At 36.4% G+C, this 21,599-nt stretch overlaps 3 protein-coding genes across 5 annotated transcripts in view; 1 reads left to right on the top strand and 2 right to left on the bottom strand.

Moving 5' to 3' along the window:
- LOC123681331 (tissue inhibitor of metalloproteinase) overlaps positions 1-5,541 on the top strand; it is a 96,737-nt gene extending 91,196 nt beyond the window's left edge. For all 3 annotated transcript variants that reach the window (XM_045619671.1, XM_045619672.1, XM_045619673.1), the window contains exon 5: positions 1,277-5,541. In XM_045619671.1, the coding sequence (XP_045475627.1) occupies positions 1,277-1,390 (114 nt within the window). In that variant the 3' untranslated portion in view covers positions 1,391-5,541. The remainder of the gene's footprint in view (positions 1-1,276) is intronic.
- The window catches only part of LOC123681330 (synapsin-like), a 126,693-nt gene extending 105,094 nt beyond the window's left edge, over positions 1-21,599 (bottom strand). The window contains exons 1-6 of the mRNA XM_045619670.1: positions 21,516-21,599; positions 12,858-13,159; positions 9,708-9,939; positions 8,572-8,831; positions 4,967-5,077; positions 1,369-1,473 (exon numbers count right to left, since the gene is read on the bottom strand). Coding sequence (XP_045475626.1) covers positions 1,369-1,473; positions 4,967-5,077; positions 8,572-8,631 — 276 coding nt within the window. The 5' untranslated portion in view covers positions 8,632-8,831; positions 9,708-9,939; positions 12,858-13,159; positions 21,516-21,599. The remainder of the gene's footprint in view (positions 1-1,368; positions 1,474-4,966; positions 5,078-8,571; positions 8,832-9,707; positions 9,940-12,857; positions 13,160-21,515) is intronic.
- Positions 8,997-14,647, bottom strand: LOC123680917 (synapsin-like). Its single transcript, XM_045619038.1, has 4 exons — positions 14,632-14,647; positions 12,858-13,126; positions 9,708-9,939; positions 8,997-9,013 (listed from the first exon to the last, which is right to left on the bottom strand). Exons 1-4 carry the CDS (start codon positions 14,645-14,647, stop codon positions 8,997-8,999), a joined length of 534 nt encoding a protein of 177 aa, XP_045474994.1.

The raw sequence follows: 21,599 nt of genomic DNA, 5'->3' as shown, positions 1-21,599 counted from the left end.
CTATGCGCATGCGGCAAACTAAAGCTAATAAGCGTAGGTATTGTAGTAGGTCATTTTCATCAGATTTTTCAAAATTAAAACCTAAATATCGGTTATCATCCTGGCAGGAACTAGGGGGCCCCATTCGATCGCGGGGCCCTGGGCACATGCCCATAGTGCCCAGTGGAGAAGAGGGGCCTGATGTTTTCAACAATTTATATATATTATGTAATAATTATGAGGATATATTCTTCTTGTACAGGTACTAAGATGGTCACATGAGCTCTCCTTTTCCTGGGCGGTCAAAATTGATTAAAAAAATATAATTTTTATTCCAACAAAAATGTCTTCAAAGCAAACAAGAGAATATTGAAGAAATTCTTGTTGGAATTAAATAATTTTCTTTTTTTCAAGTTTGACCTCCCAGAAAAGGAGAACTCATGTCACCACCTTAGTACCTGTACAAGAAAAATATGTCCTGATATTTATTACATCATTTTGTTAAAGACTATACTTTGTTGAAAATATACCATGTGGATGATTGATCTACTTTTTTCTGAAATGAACAGGAGTTCTGGGAGTTATTGAAATGGGACTCATCTTCAGTATCTCGATATCAGTGCTATTGTTCTATTGAAAATATAATTTCATCAAGTGGATATAAAAATTTTGTAAGATTCCGCTTACAACATTTCAAGAAAACTATAAAAAATTGCGCCATTTTAACAGAAACCTAAACTTAACTCAATTCTTTTCGCTCTTTTCGAATTTCTATCTCATATACCTGGTGATATTTTTCACCTAACACGTAAATGGAAATTTTCTGATACGGGCTGCAAATTTTTAATTTGTTTTTGTAAGCTGATGGAGAGTGCCTGTAAAAGATCAGCGAAAAATTTCCCATTTTACGGAAATATGAGAGTTCATAGTTTCTGCATTTTCTCATAAATCACCCTATATCACTGAAACCAATATCCTTATGGGACATTTTAACCCCCAGTCTTCATTCAGTTTGTCCCTCACATCACCAATCACCCTGTTTAAATGGTTTTATAAAAATTCAAGATTCCCTTTCGCAATTTTTCGGGATTCTCCCAATAAATGAGAAGAGAAATTCGAATCTTATGAAATATCCACCGTATTCTCCCGATATGGTTTCGGTTGATTTTTTTTCCAAAAGCGCCTTTATCCTTCATTATAACGATTGTGTAATCTTTTCATTATGACTTTCATCGAAACCTCATGCTGTCAATATGTTTTTTCATTGCCTAATTCCTATTTATTTTGTCCTTTACAGGGAATATGCCTAAGACAGGCGAACAATCATTGCAATTGGACACGGAACGCTGCCCTTAGCAAATGCCTGAAAAACACAACAGATCTACTCACCATTTCTCGATGGTCTGGGTAGAAGGTTTGGTCGATAAGTGGAAAATTCTCCTTTCCAAGTCTCCTTTGTAGTTGGACCAGATGGCCAAATACCCATGGCTTATCCTGAAAGTGAAAAAAAAGTAGTTGAACTCAAAAGTTACAAAAAAAGGCCTACTGTTCCAATAGTTCGATAAGCGTCACTTCAAAAAAAAATCACCAGTTCGCAAAAAAAGAAGAAGAAAAGCAGAGAGGCTACATGAACGAGGTATAATAGAGTTAAAGACAGAACAATATAAATAACGAAAAAGGAACTGTAAGCAAAAAAAATAAGAGGATGAGGCCTCTGAGGAATGAAAAAGTGATCTAATATTAATTTTGAATCACAGAAGTGATGCCAAGGATCATTAAGATCCCGATCCTAAATCTGTTTTCTTGTGTAAATATTTGTTGGATAATTATTTTCGTGAATTGTTACTTGTTTTTGTGTTTGTATCAATTTCTTCTAGACTTTTAGACGTTTAGGTCGAAGAGAATCAGTATTAATCTACTCTTAGAACCATAGAGAATTAATTTATACAGGACGTCTGGTATAATTAAAGTCACCTCAGGACCTTCCAGACCACAAGGTGATTTTGAAAATATTGAGAAATTTCAAAGGTCCTAAACTTTCGAAGCAGTCAAGTGATCTTAAGGATTTTGATATTATCTGTAGATTAGACATTCGAGTTTGTGAAAAAGAATACTTCCAGAATTACATGTCCGTAATAATTTCTTCTGAAAGCAATGAAAGAAGAAATCGTATTGTAGAAAAATACTAGAAAGAACAGAAAAAATGTTTCCAGTTCCATTTATCAGAACGGATGGTATTTCTTAGCCCATTAGGCTTCATTCTTGTGATATTTGAAGAGATGGATTTATATGGACATCTGGATCTCCTGATCTAAAACCACTTGACTTTTTTCCTTGGAGTCATTTGAAGTCAATCAATAATATAGAAAAAACTTATGTCACGAATAAACACCTGAAAAATTATCCAGTATCAGTTGACTACTTCGAAAGTTAAGCCGTTTGAAATTTCTTCAAATTTTCTAAAATACAACAAAACGATAGTTCTAAGATGACTTTAAATATCATTTCAGAACTCACAATTTTCACCTGAGCGTTGTTCTACTGGTCACCAGACACCCTGTATATTAATTTGAATTAAGCCCCATCTGAAATTGTATAAATCCTGAATTTCCTAAATAGCCTTGAGGATATCCTAGATGAGTTCACAAGTTGGTTCAGACGAGGAATTGTTAGTTTTCGAAAACTTTTTCCAATCCCCCGCATAGTTGGCTTGATTAGTTTTCTGACACTTCTCTTAGTTCATGAACGGTACAAAAAGATCAACGGAGTAATTGCATTGTTTGATTGTATCCTGGCTCCCAAGCTCTTTTACAATGAACTTCCATGCAAGATAATTACTTCATTAGCGATATACGACTATATTCTCTCCGCATTTATGATATTGGTATAAATTATTTATTCTCCGTTCAATAACGGGGGTATTTGTGTTCAGGTACTTATTTTCAATTTCACGATTCAGACGGCACTAAAAACTTTTTGCTGTGTAAGAAGAATTCCATCCAAGAGGAATGCCAGTAATTGATATTTCGATTTCTTCAACTATCGCGATTAGAAGCAGATAGTTCAGTGTTTTTCGAAGCATTTTGTTCAATGCGTTTTTCAGTTCAGTTCATTCTTTCCTCACTAGAATTGCAATTATTTTTCGGCTCTTAAATTTTTTTCTTGAAAAAAAAATTTAGTGTTTTCTGATGGAATTTTATGTGTCACAAACCTTTCCATGAGTACAGGTGAATGCTGAACGAAATCGATAACGAAACATTCGAATCAGAAGCGTCGGTCATCGCTTATTCAGGTTAACGTTCAAGTATATCACATTTTTATTTGCATTTTCGGTGTAATTCCCGAGGTTCGTTGAACTTGTCGGCGAAATCAAAATATGAGATCCATCCTCGTGAAAAACGAAATAGACCGCATAAATAGCTTTAATAGCTCGCTATGTTATTTTTATTGAAAACAAGATAAATTTTGGAACGAAAAGCGTAAACATAAGCGAATCGGTTCTGGTCGCTGCTGTGGCCTTTGTGGCTTGGTACGATCTGTTTGATGCCAAAACAACAAAGCGTTTTGTGTCTGCTGCACCGATACAGGATTTGGGGATTTGTTGGGAATTTTCCACGCGCTTAGCGCTTTCTATTTGGAATTCCGATTTTGTTTTGGGGCAATATTATTATTCACTGACATGTTGTTGCTTGCAGTTTCATGTACATTTGGTTATTTTTGTGCAATGAGAGCGTTAATTCTTTCTTTTTTTCATTTTTGCCAAAGACTTCCAGAGAATGTCTGGAGATTATGTAAATCCCTAATTAAAAAATACTTTGTGTCCACACAATTTTGGAATTAAAGTTTTTCGATTATTATAATTATAATGTGGGGAAACGTCAACCAAATATTAATTTCGCCCCATTTTGTACTAAAAATTTCCCAGAATGTCAAACGCATTATGTTAGTCGGATTATTATGAATATCAATTAAAATTGAAATATCTTCTTTTATTTCGTCTTATAGAATGAGAATCTCGGTTTCATTTCCTTGAGAATTTTGCCTATTCAGGTTTATTATTCTAGATGAGGAAATGATGTTTTTATTAGTTCTGGAATTTTATAGTGTAAAACCAGTTTTTCTTATAACCCTTCTGATTTATATTAGACGTAATAAAACTTTGCTAGTTGATTAATTAAACAATTCATAACAATCACATCAAGTGATTTGAAATTGAAATGAGTTCTGTGGCGTCTTTATTTAACGACTTAACTCGTGTGTACAGGAAAAACACCATAGAAGCGGTAGTTTTCTAGTAGAAAAGACATGTTGGTTATTCAAAGACAGAATTCTGACAAATGCTCGATAGTTCATTCACAATTTCCTTGTGGTTTATTTTAATTATATATTTTTTCGACTTAATTAATATTTGTCATTTAAGAACTCAATTTTTCGGCAAATTTTTCAAGAATGACGAATCGTTGAAATTGATTTTTATTTTTTATTATCAATTTTGATTCAGCGTATTCTTTACATTCGAATGAAAGTTCTTTTGGATTCGCAGCCGTTTTAAAATCATCAGTCATTTAAATTTGACTATAAGAACTGAAAAATACATTATCGTCTCATAAAATTCGTGTCTAACATTGTTATGAATTAATGATGCAGGGATAACAAAAAATGGCGTAGGATACACCTGCAAGAGTTGAAGAATAAGGGGGGGCCAGGATTTTTCAAGTGTAGCCAAAATTTTTTGTCTATCTAGTTGACGTTAAACTCATGTTGTCTGTTTTTGTTCATGCGATATTTCAGGTGGGCTAGCAAAAATTTAAGGGGGCTCGGGCTTCACCTGGTCCCCCTCTAGCGACGCCACTGGTTGAAGGCACTCCGCTCCCTATTTATAATATACAACTACTGGTCCTTCGGTTCTGATTCAATGTTAAATATTCGACAACTCAAAAATCAATGCCCTAACTAAATTTTTCACAATTTTTGATATTCCACTCACCTGGAAATTGTAGACAGCATTCAGGTTGTTGATGCTGGGTACTCCTCCGAATTTGAGAGCCAGGAGCAACTTCTTGTAGTCCTCCCCTGCGTCCCTGAGATTTTGCCTGACCTGAAAAACGTGAATTTAGACAGCGAAAGGGAATTGCATCCTGCGTAAGCTACAAAAATAGCCGATGACCCAAATTGAAAAGATATGTCGTGCATTTTTTTGCGGCCTGATCACGTGGAGAATTATGGCGCAAATGTAGCCGAGGGAATCATAATTTGTCATCAGGACTGATTTACGGGATGGACGCGACATTCTGAAAGCTAGGAATTCCTCCCAGACTCACTTGTTGATTCGTTAAAATTCTTTGCGAAATAACGAGAATTATGTCCATCATACTTTGATGATAAATTTTCCTTATTTAATTTGATTAGGTTTTTATTCCTTAGATGGGGCTATTCGAGAAATATGTATATAGTAATAATATGTAACATAGTTGGTAGCTTTAGTGACTCCTTTGAAATTTGGATTATATTTTGTACTTGATTCATGACTGATTTATTTATTAATAAAATTTTATTATTTTATATTTGTGTTTTATTTATTTTCTGTATGAAACAATAAAGTATCACAAGATTCATTTTCAGTTCTGAGAATTCATCAATAATTTAGTTATATTGAAAACTTTTCATTTGATGGATTCATCGACTGTATGCATGTAATGAAGGGTTTTCCATTGAGAGGTTTCATTTTGTGTATCCTGATGCTATCTTGGTATCTGTCACTTCTGAATCTTTCTTCTTTCGACATTTAACAAGTAAAAACTACGCCAATACTAAAAATGGACATTACATGCATCAATAATGCATTAAAGTAGTTAAAATTCACTACAAAAATGGTGAAAATTATGCGGTCGCAGTAAGCAGAACTGAAGCAGTTTTGGGTCTTCGTGAAGCACCTTATTGGTCGGCAATAGTAAAACTTTTGGAAAGATTTGAAATTTTCTCAGAATATTGCTGCTGTAGATTTAATTAAGGAAGTTTCGATTCACTACGACCTAATGGTCTATTGTGCCCCCCATCAGAGCTATTTTCTCCATAAAAGCTCGCCTTCTAGTTTCAGAGTTCTAATGAACTTCAATATCTGGGATGGCTTCAAGGAGTCTAATTTCTCAAATCTACAAGTTTCGAGTCCAAAGCAAGTTTTGCTTTAGCTAGCGATGGCGAGGTATTCCATCACCAGGTGATCCGGAGTTTCTTCCTCCTTCTCACAGAATCTGCACCCATCATTTTCTGTTAGACCTATTCTCATGAAGTGTTTCCTAGGGCGACAATACCCTGTGAGGAATCCAGTGAGGAGGTGTAGCATATTTTCACTGAGATCCAGATACTTCTTGGGTCTCGTAAGTAGAGTCAAAGTTTCGCCAGAATATTTCTCTTTCGGTTTTTTCCTTCTCTTGAACCTCTTTCTTGTAGGTGCATTTGTCTATGTCACAGAAAGGTTCCGTGCCGATGAAAGGAGTTTATGCTCCTTTTCTGGCAAGTGTGTTGGTCTCTTCATTCCTTCTATTTCCCGAGTGGCCATAAACCCAGATTAAAAATATTGCTGCTGTAACTCTTATTGTTAACGAAATCACAGGTTTTTCGATTCTCCGTCGATCTTAGGAATTAGGCATTCCACAATTACACAATTACAATATTACACCGTGTATGAAGCCTTAATTCTTAGGGCTAAGTTCAATTGACACAAGACCTCTAGTCTGTCGATCACCAGCACCAGCACCAGTCATATCTTCGCTGATTGGAGTCTTTGAAATGCATCAAAATGATCCGAATTATCATCGAAAAATCAACTTCAGCGACGAGGCCATTTTCACCTTAGAGGCTACGTTAATGAGCCGAATTGTTGCATTTGGGACTCGGAAAATCCAAAAATGATTATTGAAAAGCCTTTCCATCCACAAGGTGTAATTGTTGGTGCGTTTTATGGCTGGTGGTATAAATGGACCTTTCTAATTCGAAAATGAGGCTGATGCAACTGTAACGGTGAATTGATTGCGCTACCGAGTTATGATTAACGTTTTTTTATGGCCGGAATTGGAAGATATTGATGTAAACAACGTTTATTATCAACCAAATGACGCTACGTTCCACACAAGTCACAAAACAATAGCAATTTGGCAAGGACCGTTCCATGGCCGAGTTATTTCTCGAAAATGTGATAACAGCTGGCCACTGAGATCTTGCGATTTAACACCTTCAGACTTTCTTCTTTCAGGCCACGTGAAAGAAATACTAGGCTCCACGATCAATTCAAGAACTCAAACAAGGATATACTGCCGCAAATTATTCATGGAAAATTTCATGAAAAGGGCATGGTGCTGCAACCGTAGCCTTGGCACCCATTTGGCTCATATTGTTTTCGATCATTAATGGCAGTCCTTCCTCTTTACAAGGAAGTAAAGATCTATTGGCTTCTCTTAAAATAAACTCGTTTTCGTCCAATATCACAATGAAACTCCTTATGGAAAAACCCTTCAGCTCATTCTGTTCTCCCACTGGCTAAGGAGATATCAGCTCTATTGATGAAACAATTCTGTTGATCTACGGGCCCTGTAGATCTATCAGTTTTTTTTTTATGTTCTGGTTCCCACGAAAGGAGATATCCTGTAATGTTCAGAGAACATCGTGAGAACCAAGGAAAAGAAGGTAGGAATTGGTATTCTTTTTGAATTTATATATGCCTCAGGGAACACCTCCCTAGGCAATGTGTTCCAGAGCCTTGCTGTTCGTTGGATGAACGAGTCTTTGAAGAGAGATGTTCTGCAGGTCTTCAACGCGACCACAAAGTGGTGTGAAGACTGAGCTTGACGGGTTAACCTCGAAGAGACTGCCAAAGGAGGAACGATTGTTGATATTTCAGAAGAGACAGATCGCTAATTTTTCTACGGTGTTCCAAAGTGGTGAGCGAGTTTGTAAGCGAGGCATCACCTACGAGACGAATTGCACTTTTTTGGACAGAATCCAGCAGTTTCACAATATGCTTAGGTGCCGCACTCCAAACATGGGAACAGTATTCCGGAACAAGTCGGATCTGTGCCTTATAAATCATAAGTAGCTGACTGGAAGTGAAATAGCTCCTAGCACGAAACAGAATTATTATTATTAATCTTCCAATTATTTTGATCTGAGGTCAAACAATGTACCGGTTTCATGGATAAATCGGCTTAATTGTTCAACTGGTACGTTTTTATCTCACAATTTCCTAATTTTCACTAGCTATGTTCTTCTTTCTCACAAATTCTCAAATTTGCCTTATAAGGTAAACCTGGTTACTTCTTTCTACTGCTAGAATTTTCGCACTGGATTAACAATTATTTCAGTAAGTAACAGAGCGATAGCTTTACAATTGAATCATTCTATTTTTGTTCACAAGACAGTTCATACTGAACCTGCATGTATTCATTAGAATGCACAAGGAACAAGGCATTGAATCGGATTGTTTTTTTTTTTTTGAAGGATACTCGATTCCGATCAAAGGATAATTCAGTGTGAACAAGGTACACAAAGCTCCGGTATTTGAGTCAGATATTCAACTAAAATGCCATTTTAACTTACCAACAGAAAGTCTGGCCTGAAGGACCTCCCCACCCTTGTACCTCCTCTCATGACTGCCATGGAAACACTTGCAGCCTCAGCGATTGCAGTAACCGTTATTTCCCTGAATTCCGCTTGCTCCACACGAATCTCGTACTCTCCTATCCTTTTTCCCCGGAAGTATTTGGACCAGTCTGTGTTTTGATCATCAATTACCAGCAGGGTAAGATACCGACCGGAAACGGATGATGTAACCCGGGTTGCACTAGAAACTGCAGCTCCTGAAAATTAAGGATTAGGGATAATCAGTTTCGATTGATGTCCATCACTTCAGTTTGTTAAAAGGGATGCTGAGTTTCAATTTGGAAATAATCTGAGAGTGCTACTTTCAACGCCACTTCCACGAACGTATTGATTTTCTTCGATGAAAAGCAGTGAGTAATAATTCATTTCAACAACAGGACTACGAAGAGAATACATAATGAAAAAATGCAAATCAGGCAGGGATTCGATATTTACCTGCCAAGATTAACTGCTCAGACCAGCCTGAATTCGCAGTAAAAGCAGTCCGAAGTTTTTGATGCTGGCATTGATGTATAGGATCAATTAGAAACTTAAAGGCGGCGGAGCAAAAGATGAATAAATATTCAATCAGTGAAGTGGCCGTGGTTGATGTAATTCTTCCATTTTCCTTCTTCTTGTGATTCGTTTAAAAAAGGAGAATTCAGAAGTATGAAAAGTGATTGAATTTATCCATATTTGACATTATTCTCTAACAGCTTCGAAGATTTCTACCGAATGAAATTAGATTATGTGTAGGTTTGCTGAAATGAACTGAAGAGGCCAATCGAATGAAAAGACATGGTTTCTTGATTGTGAAAGAATAGATAAACTGAAGAATCTATTATTATGAACACATGCTTCGAATTGTGAGTGATTTAAACTGCAACAATGGCACAAATATCCCTTTATTGAAGTGGCATGTGGAAGTAGCAAATAATTAGAAGTAGATATATTCCCAGATTAACAACCAATATGTGAATGAGGAAGAGGATACATTGATCCAAAATGTCCACTTTTCAAAACAAAGCTTTGATGCGGAAAATCATGTTCTATTGTATCTTTGAATAATGGAACATCATTTGAATGGTACTCACCTAATATAGACGCTCCCTGATCTCTTGCCTGTCCTGTCAAGGATTGCACCCTCTGCAAGAGAGATTCCCTAGATTTTGCAGGACTACTTGGTGCACTGGTAGTTTTGGAACCGCTTCGAAGATTCAGGGATAGGTCGGAACCAGAAGCAGAGCCTGAGGTTGCTGTTGATCCGATGCCCGAGCTGACAGATGACGAGCCTTGACTAGCTGGTGGAGGAGGTGGAGGTGGAGCCTAAAATTTAATAATTAGTAATAGTCATTTTGGAAAACAATGAAATGTATCAGAATTCAGGATTATTGATTAGCATTATTCAGGAAATCATCAGGTATTCAGAATATACTTTTTATATTTGGCTGTAAAGGAGCTGGGAGTCTGAGGCAGGAGTTTTGAATGAGCTGGATTCTTTTTTATCTGAACTAGTTAGTCTGTATCACAATAATTGAACATCAAGAGATGTGAATTGCAAAGCAAAGATATGCTTCACTAATATTTTTTTTTGCTGAATGAATGAACAACTTAATAACTTAATGGAATGCTGGATAAGTAACAGTGTAGATCCAGAACTCGAAATGAGATCAAGAAAAGAGATCAGAATTTGAGCGAATGAAAAGTCTTCTGCGTTACGCATTCTCTGACACGAAACTACGAGAATGGTTGAAAGCTCTATACCTATACTCTGTTCTTTAATATGGGATGGAATCCTGGATATTCAAGTTGGCTACTCTGAGGTAAATCAAAGCATTTTAAATGTGGCTCTTTCGCATAATTCTTAATATTCCTTAGATAAACTGTCGAATGAGAAGGTGCTTGATATTACTAATGCACAAATAGATATTAATATCTATTGAAAGGCGGAAAACGACCTACTTCAGACAAGTGTTGAGGAGTGAATAGCATCAATTGCTCCAGTTCATCATAAAGTGCAAAATAGTGGGAAAATGAGGGCTAGGAAGGTAAGAACATTCTTGGATATTGAATATAAGAAACTAAACAGGGATTATTGTCCATAACATAGTTCACAACACCCAAAAGAAAGACAAATTTGCCTTGATAAAGGAATTTAAAAGAAGAAGAAGAATACATGATTCGATCCCTGCGGGAGTCCATGTTTCAGGCTCACAGGTTCTGGTATGACATAGCCGACTCTAACACATTGCAATCTGTTCAACAAGTAATCAGAAAAAATAGAAATGAACTATCGCTGAGACCACCATCAAGCAAGATTGACGAAATCATTCAAAGATTTTAGTATCCACCGACCTGTCATCATCAGCAGCTCTCGTATCCCGATACTTTTCAATAGCTCCATATTAATTTCTACGAGCCTGTTCTAGAGGCCTGCCTAGACCTCTCCAAATCCTTTCTCGTCGACTATCACTTTGTCAACGAGCCTGTTCTAGAGGCTCGTCCGAAAAAAGTACGTTGCACCATTGTGGTAAAAGCCAGTCTTGTTGGTGTTCTGCCCATTACCGACGGTTAGCTCTATGTCCATGCAACCGTCTTCTTATGGTTCTGGTTGAGACTACCTGTCTATAGGTCCTCAAAAAAATGACTTCGAAGGCTGTTAGGAATACTTTCGAATAAAATTTTCGATATAATGGTCTTCCTTTGGAGATTTTACTCTGGGTCGACCAGACACCAGTCTCCGGGCAACGCTGCCGGTTCCCCGGAAAAAGTCCACTATGCGCCTTACTGAAGTCCCTGGAATATTCAAATGTTGCGCAATCTGGTGGTTCGACAAAGCTTCATGATGTAGGGCTAATATTCTTGCCCGGTCAAACTGAGAAATTGGATGTCCCGGCATTTTCCACGGAATATTCTCAATATTTCAAATCATGTTATGTGATGAAAACTGATTAACTTCGAAAACACCTGTATTTTCCCAAACAAGAAACATTTTTTGCTGGTTTATTGTTTTCATGAGTGCTACGATAGTGAAGATTCTACATACAAAAATTGTCATATTCAACAAGTTGAGAGTTGATAGAGGCGGGCAAGACTTTTGACGATGTGTGTAGTACCTGTGTATCCTAAAAACTGGTCATAGCAAATCCAATACTGTTTGACATAATAAAAGTGTACTCAAACTAAGATTAATGACAAAAAATTGGGAAATTCCACAGACGACTTTTTTAATTACAGGGACTGAATTATGGACTGATCGAATTTCATCTTGAATAATGTTTGACCACTTCGTATCCAATTAATCCAATTCATTTTTATGAGTAAGCAATATTTGTCGCGCAAACGTGTTTAATTCATGTTTTCCTACGAGAAATGTTACTTTGAATTTGAATAATGTTTTTGATTCACTCCTTAACCAATTAATCCAATTAATTTTAATGGGTAAGCAATATTTGTCGAGCAAAAGTCTTTTATTCATTTTTAGAAATGCCATTTTCCAACTTCGACACCCTGTATCTCGAAAATTAGTTATGATTGCGTTGGACCAGTAGACCCTTGTTCGGGAGGTCATACGAAAATTTCAGAAAAATTAACAGATGACAATTATTCCATTAGGCTGCTGCCTGGTTCTTTTATAAAGAAAGATCTTTATTTGTGACGAACATAATGAAATACTCATTCTGGGGTGAATGCTAAAACAGTTATTTCCTTGGTAGAAGAGCTAATTAAAATTAGATGAAATGAGAAAAAAGTCCTCTTTCGCCATGAAAGGGTTTAAATTGAAGAATTTACGGTATTGTCGACTGAAGTAATGAAAGTAATGGAAGCTGCATCGCCCGAAAGCTATCCTGCAATCTCCCCGAGCTCGTAAATGCAGGTAAAAATAAAGAAGATTTAATTACCAGTTTTACATCAGTCGGAAACGTGACTCTCCTACAAAGGTTGAAGGCACAAAACGAAGCAAACAATCCAAGATGATAATAGAGATTAATTGAAGCAATTTCGTAGGCTAATTTAATATCCCCCCTATCACCTGATCTCATCTCCGCTTCCTGACAAGGGTAGAAACCTGTTATTACTCAACACCCGAAAATGACATCTCCGTCAGTGTTCCTCAACCGTTTTTAGGCAGTTTTGTGGTCTCGCGATGTTGAATTCTTCTTTTTCCTTCTATGTTACTTACAAGTTTCGAGTGTCCGGTATGTCGATAAATAAGGATTCGATACAGGAGAATTTTGACTCACCTGGGGCTGCGACGTCACTGGCGGCGTTTTTCTGGTGTAGGGATCCACCGGAGCCTCAGTGTCGTCGCACTCCGAGGATAGATCCCCGGAGCTGAACCTTCGTTTCAAGTAATTGACATTGGAAGTGAGTGACTGTCTGAAGCTGCTGAAAGACAGGGTGGGGCCGTTAACTGCGGAGCCTGTGGGGCCGCAGTACTTGCTGCAATCGGTTATCTTGAAGCCGTACTGGGGATTTGAGCCGGGGGCTGATTCTGCCGTGCGCCCCTGACCTTGGAAAATTTAGGGATTGTGGGGAAGATTGGCTGAAATATGAAAAAAATGATGTATATGTGCTGATTCTTGAGATTGTTGTTCGTAAGTCCGTGGGAGGGCGCCACACGTAGGGCAATACTATGAACAACGCCGCGTCTTGGAATATGTATGCCGTTTTGCTGAAATGATTATTCAATGGGGGCTATCGCGTATGAATGAGAGGCGCTAGTATAGCTTGAAGTCTACGATATTTTGAATTTTCAAAGACATTGTGTGCTGATGGTCTTTATCAATTGTGTAGTTAATATATTTAGATATATTATAGCAATTATGAATTATGATTGAACTAAGATGTCTAAAATACTGGTGTGTTCACTGATTAGATTTTGTTCGAGCATGGATCCCTTTTCCTTCTTAATCCTTGAGGTGGCGCTATACAAAGAAATCACCAATCAACAGCATCATTTTAAATTTTCATTTGTTCTGTCAAAATTAGATTATTATTGAAATAATACTTAGAAAATCAGTGCTGGGATTGGATCTCCAAAAGTCCTGTTGCCCCAGGACCCAGAATCAAGACTGACATTCACACCACCGAGATTGAGTACATAGTCTCTCAGGCTGAGCCCATATTCAGACTCTCTCAATCAGGGGCAATACTGGCTGAAAATTGATCTGTTTGAGAAGAAGAAGAAGAAGAAGGACCAATACCATTGAAATCTGAGAAGGGTTGTCCCTTCAAAAGTGACCACTTTAATCCTGAGGTTTTTCAAGAGCAAGTAAGCACTCAGTAAGCGTTTTGAAAATCTTATGTTCAACGAATAGTGGTGCCAAATTGAGCGGATTAAAAGAACTAATTCAAAGGTAAATTTGTGCACTGTTTCGAAATACATTTATTTTCAAAAGTGTGCTCACTTACAGGGCAAGTCCACCCAGAGCACACAGAAGTATTATCATATCTTATGAATATTGCCATTGAATTAAAGGAAAAAATTGTTCAGATTATTCATTGTACGTTAATCTGCTGCTGACGAAGGGCCAAAAACAGTTTGCAAAATACATAGCTTGTGGATGCTATGCAATTTTAAGGTTTGAAGAGCATTCTGAATGACGTTTTGAAAAACACATCTACAGAATAAACAGCGTGAACCCAAAAAAATTGAACTGAGGGCTCCCATAAAAAAACATTACAGTTGAGATGGAAAATTACAATGAAAAAGAAATGATTGTGTCATTTGTGTTTCGATCCACGCCATGATAGCACTTGTAACACTTGTATGATGGAATAATTATGTTAGGAACAAACTTCATTGGATCTCACGCAACAGTGGCGTCAACTGGTGATCAGAAAAACGGTAGCACTTTTAGTGTGATAGTGGAATACTACCGTTCAATTTGATACATAGATGTCACCTAAAACTTTTCAGATAAGAGGAGCAGTACCATCTGAAAGTTTCGTCAATAGTGTCAAACTCTACTCAATAAGTTCCCGGGGCTTACCAGTGAAAATACATAGGCGTACAACTTTGCTCCGTCATTTTCACGAAAATCGAGGGTTTATTGTGAAAAACTGATTATACATTTATGATTCAAAGTATTGTCAATCGCTGGCCACTACATTTTTCATCTTTCGGACAGCTCACGAATCCTGCGTTGAAAAAACTAGACATCTTTTGAAACGATTCACGAATAGATCCAATTTTTTACTTCTTCATAAAACCGGAAGTGCTGGTCAGCCTGGTCGTGTGTCATTAATCGAAACAAGTGATAGTTCAAGGGAGCAACGTCTGGAGATTACGGCGAGTGGGGGAGGACTCCACTCCAACGTCCAACTTTCGCAACCGTGAATATTCAGTTTGACCGTCGACGTGGAAGCATGGCCGAGATATCCCCAATTTTCGGCGCTTGCAATTATCGTAATAAATCCAGTTACAATACGATGCATAAATCCCTTTCGTCTGTGCCTTGCAAGTAGTTGTTCACGAGCAAACAAACGCCGTTCAACATCTCTCGGCTTCAACTCCTATGGCATCCAATTTCCTTGATTCTGAATCATTCCCATAACTTCTCAGGCGTTTTGAAATGGCTTGTTGCGTCACTCCCCATGATCTTGCTAATTCTGGTTGCCTTCGACACGAGTCTTAATTAAGTAACGCCTCCAATTCTTCATTTTCGAAGAAGTCTTCGACGTTAAAATCACCATTCTTGAAGCGTTGAAACCACTCTTGTCACGTTCTTATTCACCATAGGTGTTTGAGAGCATTCGATGAGCCTCAGCCGCGGATTTCGTCATATTGAAGCAGAAAATTAAAATTTCCCGCAAATTATGAGAATTTGCATCGTAAGCTGACTTGTTCAATCGAGACTAACTTTATGAGGCAGACACAAATCGAGTAATATTTGGATGGCTTTATATTCACGAAGACTTTACTATATTGTGCTTATTGTATGACATCTACGATCTATTTATTTCGACTACCACTTACCGCTACAGCCTACAGCAAAGTTGTACACCAATAATCGAATAAAATACCTTCTGGTGTTTTTTCTTCATTCTAAAGATATCGAAAAGTCTACCAGTTTTCATCGGAAAGTGTTCTTCAATTCTGTTTTCGTATTCAGGACCAGTATCTGACGACACCGAAGAAAATTCAATAAAGTCCTTCTCCTGTTGCATAAAACGGGAAAATTCAACACAAGACCACTTCACCACTTTCTTCTTATCAAGGTCTCATACACGAGAGAGCCAATACAAACTTTCCATTGTGGACAAACGTATTTCCTTTTGTTGAGTTAACACAGGAACGTGAAATTATTTTCAATGCCCGAAGGAAATCGAGTTTCGGACCAATTGAGTGATTCGGAATGAAACTTATTTGTAGCATTCAATTTTTGCCGTTGCGTGGTGAGATAATCGAAAATATAGAAATGATGTGTTTTTTCTTTGTGGACGTTTCAAATGGAATTTCTTGGAAGAAGGGTTTAGAATTGATCTCTTTGGAAGATGATACAACATTTCGAAGTATGTTGCAAGGTTTGGAAAATATTGAAGAAAGATCATCAGGATGACGAAAAATGATCTTAATTTGACAAAACATTGTAGTAGAGTTTTCTCAACTTAATTTGATGATAGAAGAATAAAATAGATTACCATTCAAGATATCAACAGCTATTTATAAATGTAAAAGATGATAAATACACTGACGTAAAGTTGCAAGCCTTTGAGCGCTCGTCTATTCATAGGTCAATTGCACCCATAGAGACCACAGAACAGTTGTAATTTATTAAACCTAAAAAGTGCTATGGCCTCAAGCGGTCAAAAACTCCAGACCTCACGTCAGTGCTTTTGTCTTTTTGTTATAACACGGTTAACACAAAAGTTAACATAAAGCTCAAACTTGTTATTCAATATTTACTAGCAAAATCTCAACTAGGTCGTATTTTTTCATCGGAAATATATTGGTGTACAAACTTGCTTCAGCCGTTTTGCAATAGATGGCTGTAGCTATAGCAATAAGTGGTAGTCGAAATAAATAGATCGTAGATATCATACAATAAGCTAAGGTATTTGTAAACATAACGCCATCGAAATATTAGTCGATGTGTCTGCATTATAAAATTATTCTGGATTAAACATGTCAGCTTAGGAAAGAAATTTGCGGGAGGTTCAACTTTTCTGCTTCAATTTGAAAAAATCTGAAGCTGAGCCTCATAAAATGCTCTCAAATACCTATGATGAGGCCTATGATGATTGAAATTAGGTGCCGAGAGTGGTTTAAACGCTTCAAGAACGATGATTTGATGTCGAAGACCAGCATGACGTAGGAAGAGAGAACGTTTTCGAAGATACAGAATTATAAGCATTACTTGATCAAGACTAGTGTCTAATGCAACAAGAATTGGCAGGATCATTGGGAGTACGCAACAAACCATTTCAAAATGCCTGAGAGTCATGGGGATGATTCAGACACAATGAAATTGGTTGTCGTAAGAGTTGAAGCCTAGAGATGATGAACGGCGTTTGATTTCTTGTGCACAGCTGATCTTTGCAAGGCAAAGACGGAAGGAATTTCTGCATCACATTGTGACTGGACACGAAAAATTGATTCATTACGGTAATACCAAGAAAATCATGGGGATGTCCGGGCCATCTTTCCACATCGACGGCCAAACCGAATATTCACGGTTCCAAGATCATGCTCAGTATTTGGTGGGATCAGCTCGGCGAAGTGTATTATTAGTTGCTGAAACCGACTGAACTAATCACATGCGATCCATGTTGCGAAAGTGGCCAGGACATATTTGAAAAAGTTGAAATGGGGAGTCCTACCCCAACCGCCGTATTCTCCAGATATTGCTCCCTCGGACTATCACTTGTTTTGAATAATGGCACACGGCCTAGCTGACCTGCACTTCCGGCCTTATGAAGAAGTAAAAGATTGGATCAATCCGTGGATCGCTTCAAAAGGTAACCAGTTCTCACTGCGGGATTCGTACGCAGCCTGAAGATGGGAGAAAGTAGTGGCCAGCGATGGACAATACTTTGAATCATAAATGTATAATCAGTTTTTCACAAAAAAGCCTCGAATTTCGGAAAAAAACGGCGAAGCCAAGTGGTACTGTTATGTTGATTTCTTTTAATATTTGCATAATTTTCTATGGTTCTGATAACGTTCTCAACATAAATTCTTGCAAGAAGCTTGAATATTTTTTCTATAAAGCCATGCAATATTTCAACCCGATCTGATCTGTAATCACTGAAATATTTGGTATTAAGCATTTTTTCCCGTATTCTTCTTAAGTTTTCTATAATTGTGATGATAGAATCAGCTTGAAATTAAGTACAGACCTTGAAATTGGTATTCCATATCAATACTTAAGATCTCAATTCCGTCTGTTCTGTGGTCACGGAAATTTCGGTTATTTTTGTTCGATAATAATCTCGAATTTTTAATGGTTAACATTTCGCGATCAACATGTAATTTCGCATGCGGCTTTAAATTGTCCTCATACATTTAAATGCAAATTTTAATCTCGCAGTTTTTGAATTGACAGCAACACAACATTCCGAACTGCTACCTTCACGAAACATATTCGAGATCATTCTTGGCACGAAAATCGAAGAATACAGACATTGTGAGCGATCGGTTCGCAAAACATGTGCTCGGAAACGCAGAACTCGATTCGTATTGACGTTTGACAGGTTATTCCTTCATAGTAATAAACATAGATAGAGGAAGCATATGTCATTTACAGTAAGCAAATTTTGTCCCAACATGAACTATCAAATTTGACATGAAGCGCGCGGAAATGAAAACATATCAGTGATACGATATTTCAATCAATTTGTGAGTTTCTCCACAAAGAACGCACTCCTTATGTTCCATAGTGAATCAACGTTTCATATTAATTCAAAATATATTGAAATAAATACCTAAATAATAAATATATCAGAAATTTAGAAAACAAAGTTCAATCGTGCCAAACGACGTGAAACAACCGATGACACTAGGAGCGCAAAAGTTGCCAAACCTTGGATATCAGAAGGTAGATAACGAAAATAATAGAGATTCTGCTTATTATAAATTCGAGGATTAGGAAAACTATCGGAAATTTGCATATTTAATCAAGAATCACTCAAATAAATAGGTTCATTTCATTCAACATAATATACATTGTACATTCATAACGATATAGTGAAATTGTCAAATCTAACAATGTTGGGGACATGTAAAAATTGCGTATACTTCCTCTATCCATGTTTATTACTGTATGGTTATTCCCAATCAAAATAATCTCTCCAACGTATGGAATATATAGATGGAGGGCACGAATAGAAAAGCGATAAAATACGAAGTTATTTTTTACCTTCATTTTTTATATTCCATAAAATGGACATACTTTACTTCTTCCTTTTCATTTTGTGAAAAAATCAAATGGAGATCCATTACGTTATCGATACAGGGGCTCAACAATATTAGATTTATGCCCCATTCCATTCGGTAGTTTTCGAACGGAGAACATAATGGTTGTAGATAAAAGAGGTACATTATAGATACACAGGTTCCAACCATATTAGATTAGTTGTTTCATTCCATTTGTTGCTTTTCCAAATAAAGTTATTGAAACGTGGAGTAGGTACATTAACGATAGAAAATTGGACCATATTGGATGTGTTGATTCGATTTGATAGTTTCGGTGGATGGCAAAAATTACTTTCGCGTGGGGTGCAGAAGTGGAAGAACAACGTATTGAGTTGATTTTCTGAAGTCTGATATGTAGGTTCGTGATTTTTTTTTCATTCACTAGCTACATTCATTCTCAATAGGGGTCACGTCATGAAGTTATTTAAAAATATTCATTGACTCATCATTCAATCTGTAGCGAAGAAAGACATTTTCAAGTCCATCATCAGAGGGTATGAATGAATAAAGTAGTAGGATGTAAAAAAGTATTTTTCACAAAACTAAAATTGTACCTATGGATTCTGGCATCATAAGCGAAGAAGTTCATCTGTTATACAGGGTCTCCCGAAGATTCGAAAAATAAATAAATAAATGGGACTTTCCAAATATTTCTTTTTTCAATAATCGTTTATTATAGAGATACAGGGTGTTGAATATGAAAAATTAAAAGTAAGTTTTATACATAACTTCAAGAGTTTCCGAAATTTTTTATTTAAATTTGGAAGAATGTTTTTGTTCAATAGGTGCTTTATTTCTGAAAAATTACATTTTCAGTTTCCACCAGTGGCGTACAAAAAAGGCATCATGGTCCCTTTTCTCTCCTATTATTCACGCCACTGGTAAAATCAGAAAAATTATGCATTTTTCGCATTCCCCATTCAATTGTGAGTAAAAAATATAACCCTGTTCGAATTCGGAAAAACTAACCGTTTTCAAGATAATTCGAGATTCGAGTAAGATAATTTTCAAGATATTCAAGAAGAAAAAAATGACATTTTTATATACATTTTTTCACCAAAGCTGGTTTCTTGCAGAGGTACATGGTGTTGAAAACTTTCAATGAGTTCAATCTATTTATATATATATATATTTTTCTATTACAAATTTTTCATTACTAGTTTGTTTGTATTCATAAAGGCGCAATTATCTTGATAACGGTTGATTTTTCCGGATTCGAAGAGAAAACATTTTCCAATCAAAATTGAATGGGAAACGCGAAAAATGCATAACATTTTTAATTTCACCAGGGTTGTAAAAACTAGGGGAAAGAGGAACCATTATGCCCTTGTTGTACGCAACTGGTGGCAACTAAAAATGTAGATATATTTTTTAGAACTAAAGCACCTATTGAACACCAATATTCTTTCAACTTTGAATGAAAAAATTTTTGAAACAGTGAAAGGTATGAATGAAAATAACTTTCAATTTTTCATATTCAACATCATTGTATATTGTATCTCTGCAACGAACCATATTCGAGGAAATGAATATTAGGAAAATCGTATTTATTTTTCAAGGTGAATATTCTGTTTCAATTTGGCACCATAATTTGGGACAACCTGAGAAAATCCAGTCTCGAAATTAATTTTGCGTTCAGACTCTATTGAAATAATCGAAAGCCTTTTTTTGTAGGAATGTTCACTTCAAACAAATGTTTGAGATTTCAAGAATTCCGGTGTGAATAGATACATTATTTTTTATTATTTAACTGGAGATAACTGGGTGCAAATTCACCAATACAGCATGAGGTTATTTTCAATGAAAAAGTACCTCCAAACTAATTTTGAGTGAAAACTGAGAAAGCTCTCAGATTTCTCATACGAATTGGAACGTTGAAAGGGAATTCCTACATTGAATAATGAAACAAATGGCAAAGAGAATAATGGAGAAAATTAATAATAACTATGATAATAAAAGAATAATCATAGTTCATTAGTTCATAATCAGAAGATGAAGGTTTGAATTTATATTAATGGTTTTCCATTAATTCTATTCTATTGTTTTTATTTCCATAACTGGATCATTTTCGTAAATTTCATGGAATGGTCGAATTTCATCAGGGTGGATTTCATCAATGAACGTTTGGTAATAAAGAATAATGAATAATCTATACTCTGAACATTCTATCTTTGACTAATGCTTAATGCTTCTTAGGAACATTAATGAACCTACTGCCGCACTGAAAGAAAATAACCTGGTGGACTGTTGTGTAATTGTAATAGCAATACAGTTTCCTGAACTATCTTAATTTCTACCCCACTTGAAGAAACCCCTTCAGAAATTAATATCAAACGGAGACGTGTTTGCAAAAAATCAATACCACATAATGAGAGATTGTCACAATTCAAAGGCCTTCAGAAATCACAAAACCTTTGAAAAATAACATTTTCAACACCGTAACTCCAAAAATTAAAATCACTGAAATTTTCGTTATTCTTACCTTATAAGTCGAAATGTAAATCGTACTTTTCAACAAGTTCACAACCACGTTAAAGTGTTACGTGAATCGGTGGTGAAATTCAAC

The sequence above is a fragment of the Harmonia axyridis genome, chromosome 5 (genome assembly GCF_914767665.1).
Source record: "Harmonia axyridis chromosome 5, icHarAxyr1.1, whole genome shotgun sequence".
NCBI classification, from domain to species: Eukaryota; Metazoa; Arthropoda; class Insecta; order Coleoptera; family Coccinellidae; genus Harmonia; species Harmonia axyridis.
Note: the sequence above shows the minus strand (reverse complement) of the source record. Positions and strands in the feature narration are given on the sequence as shown.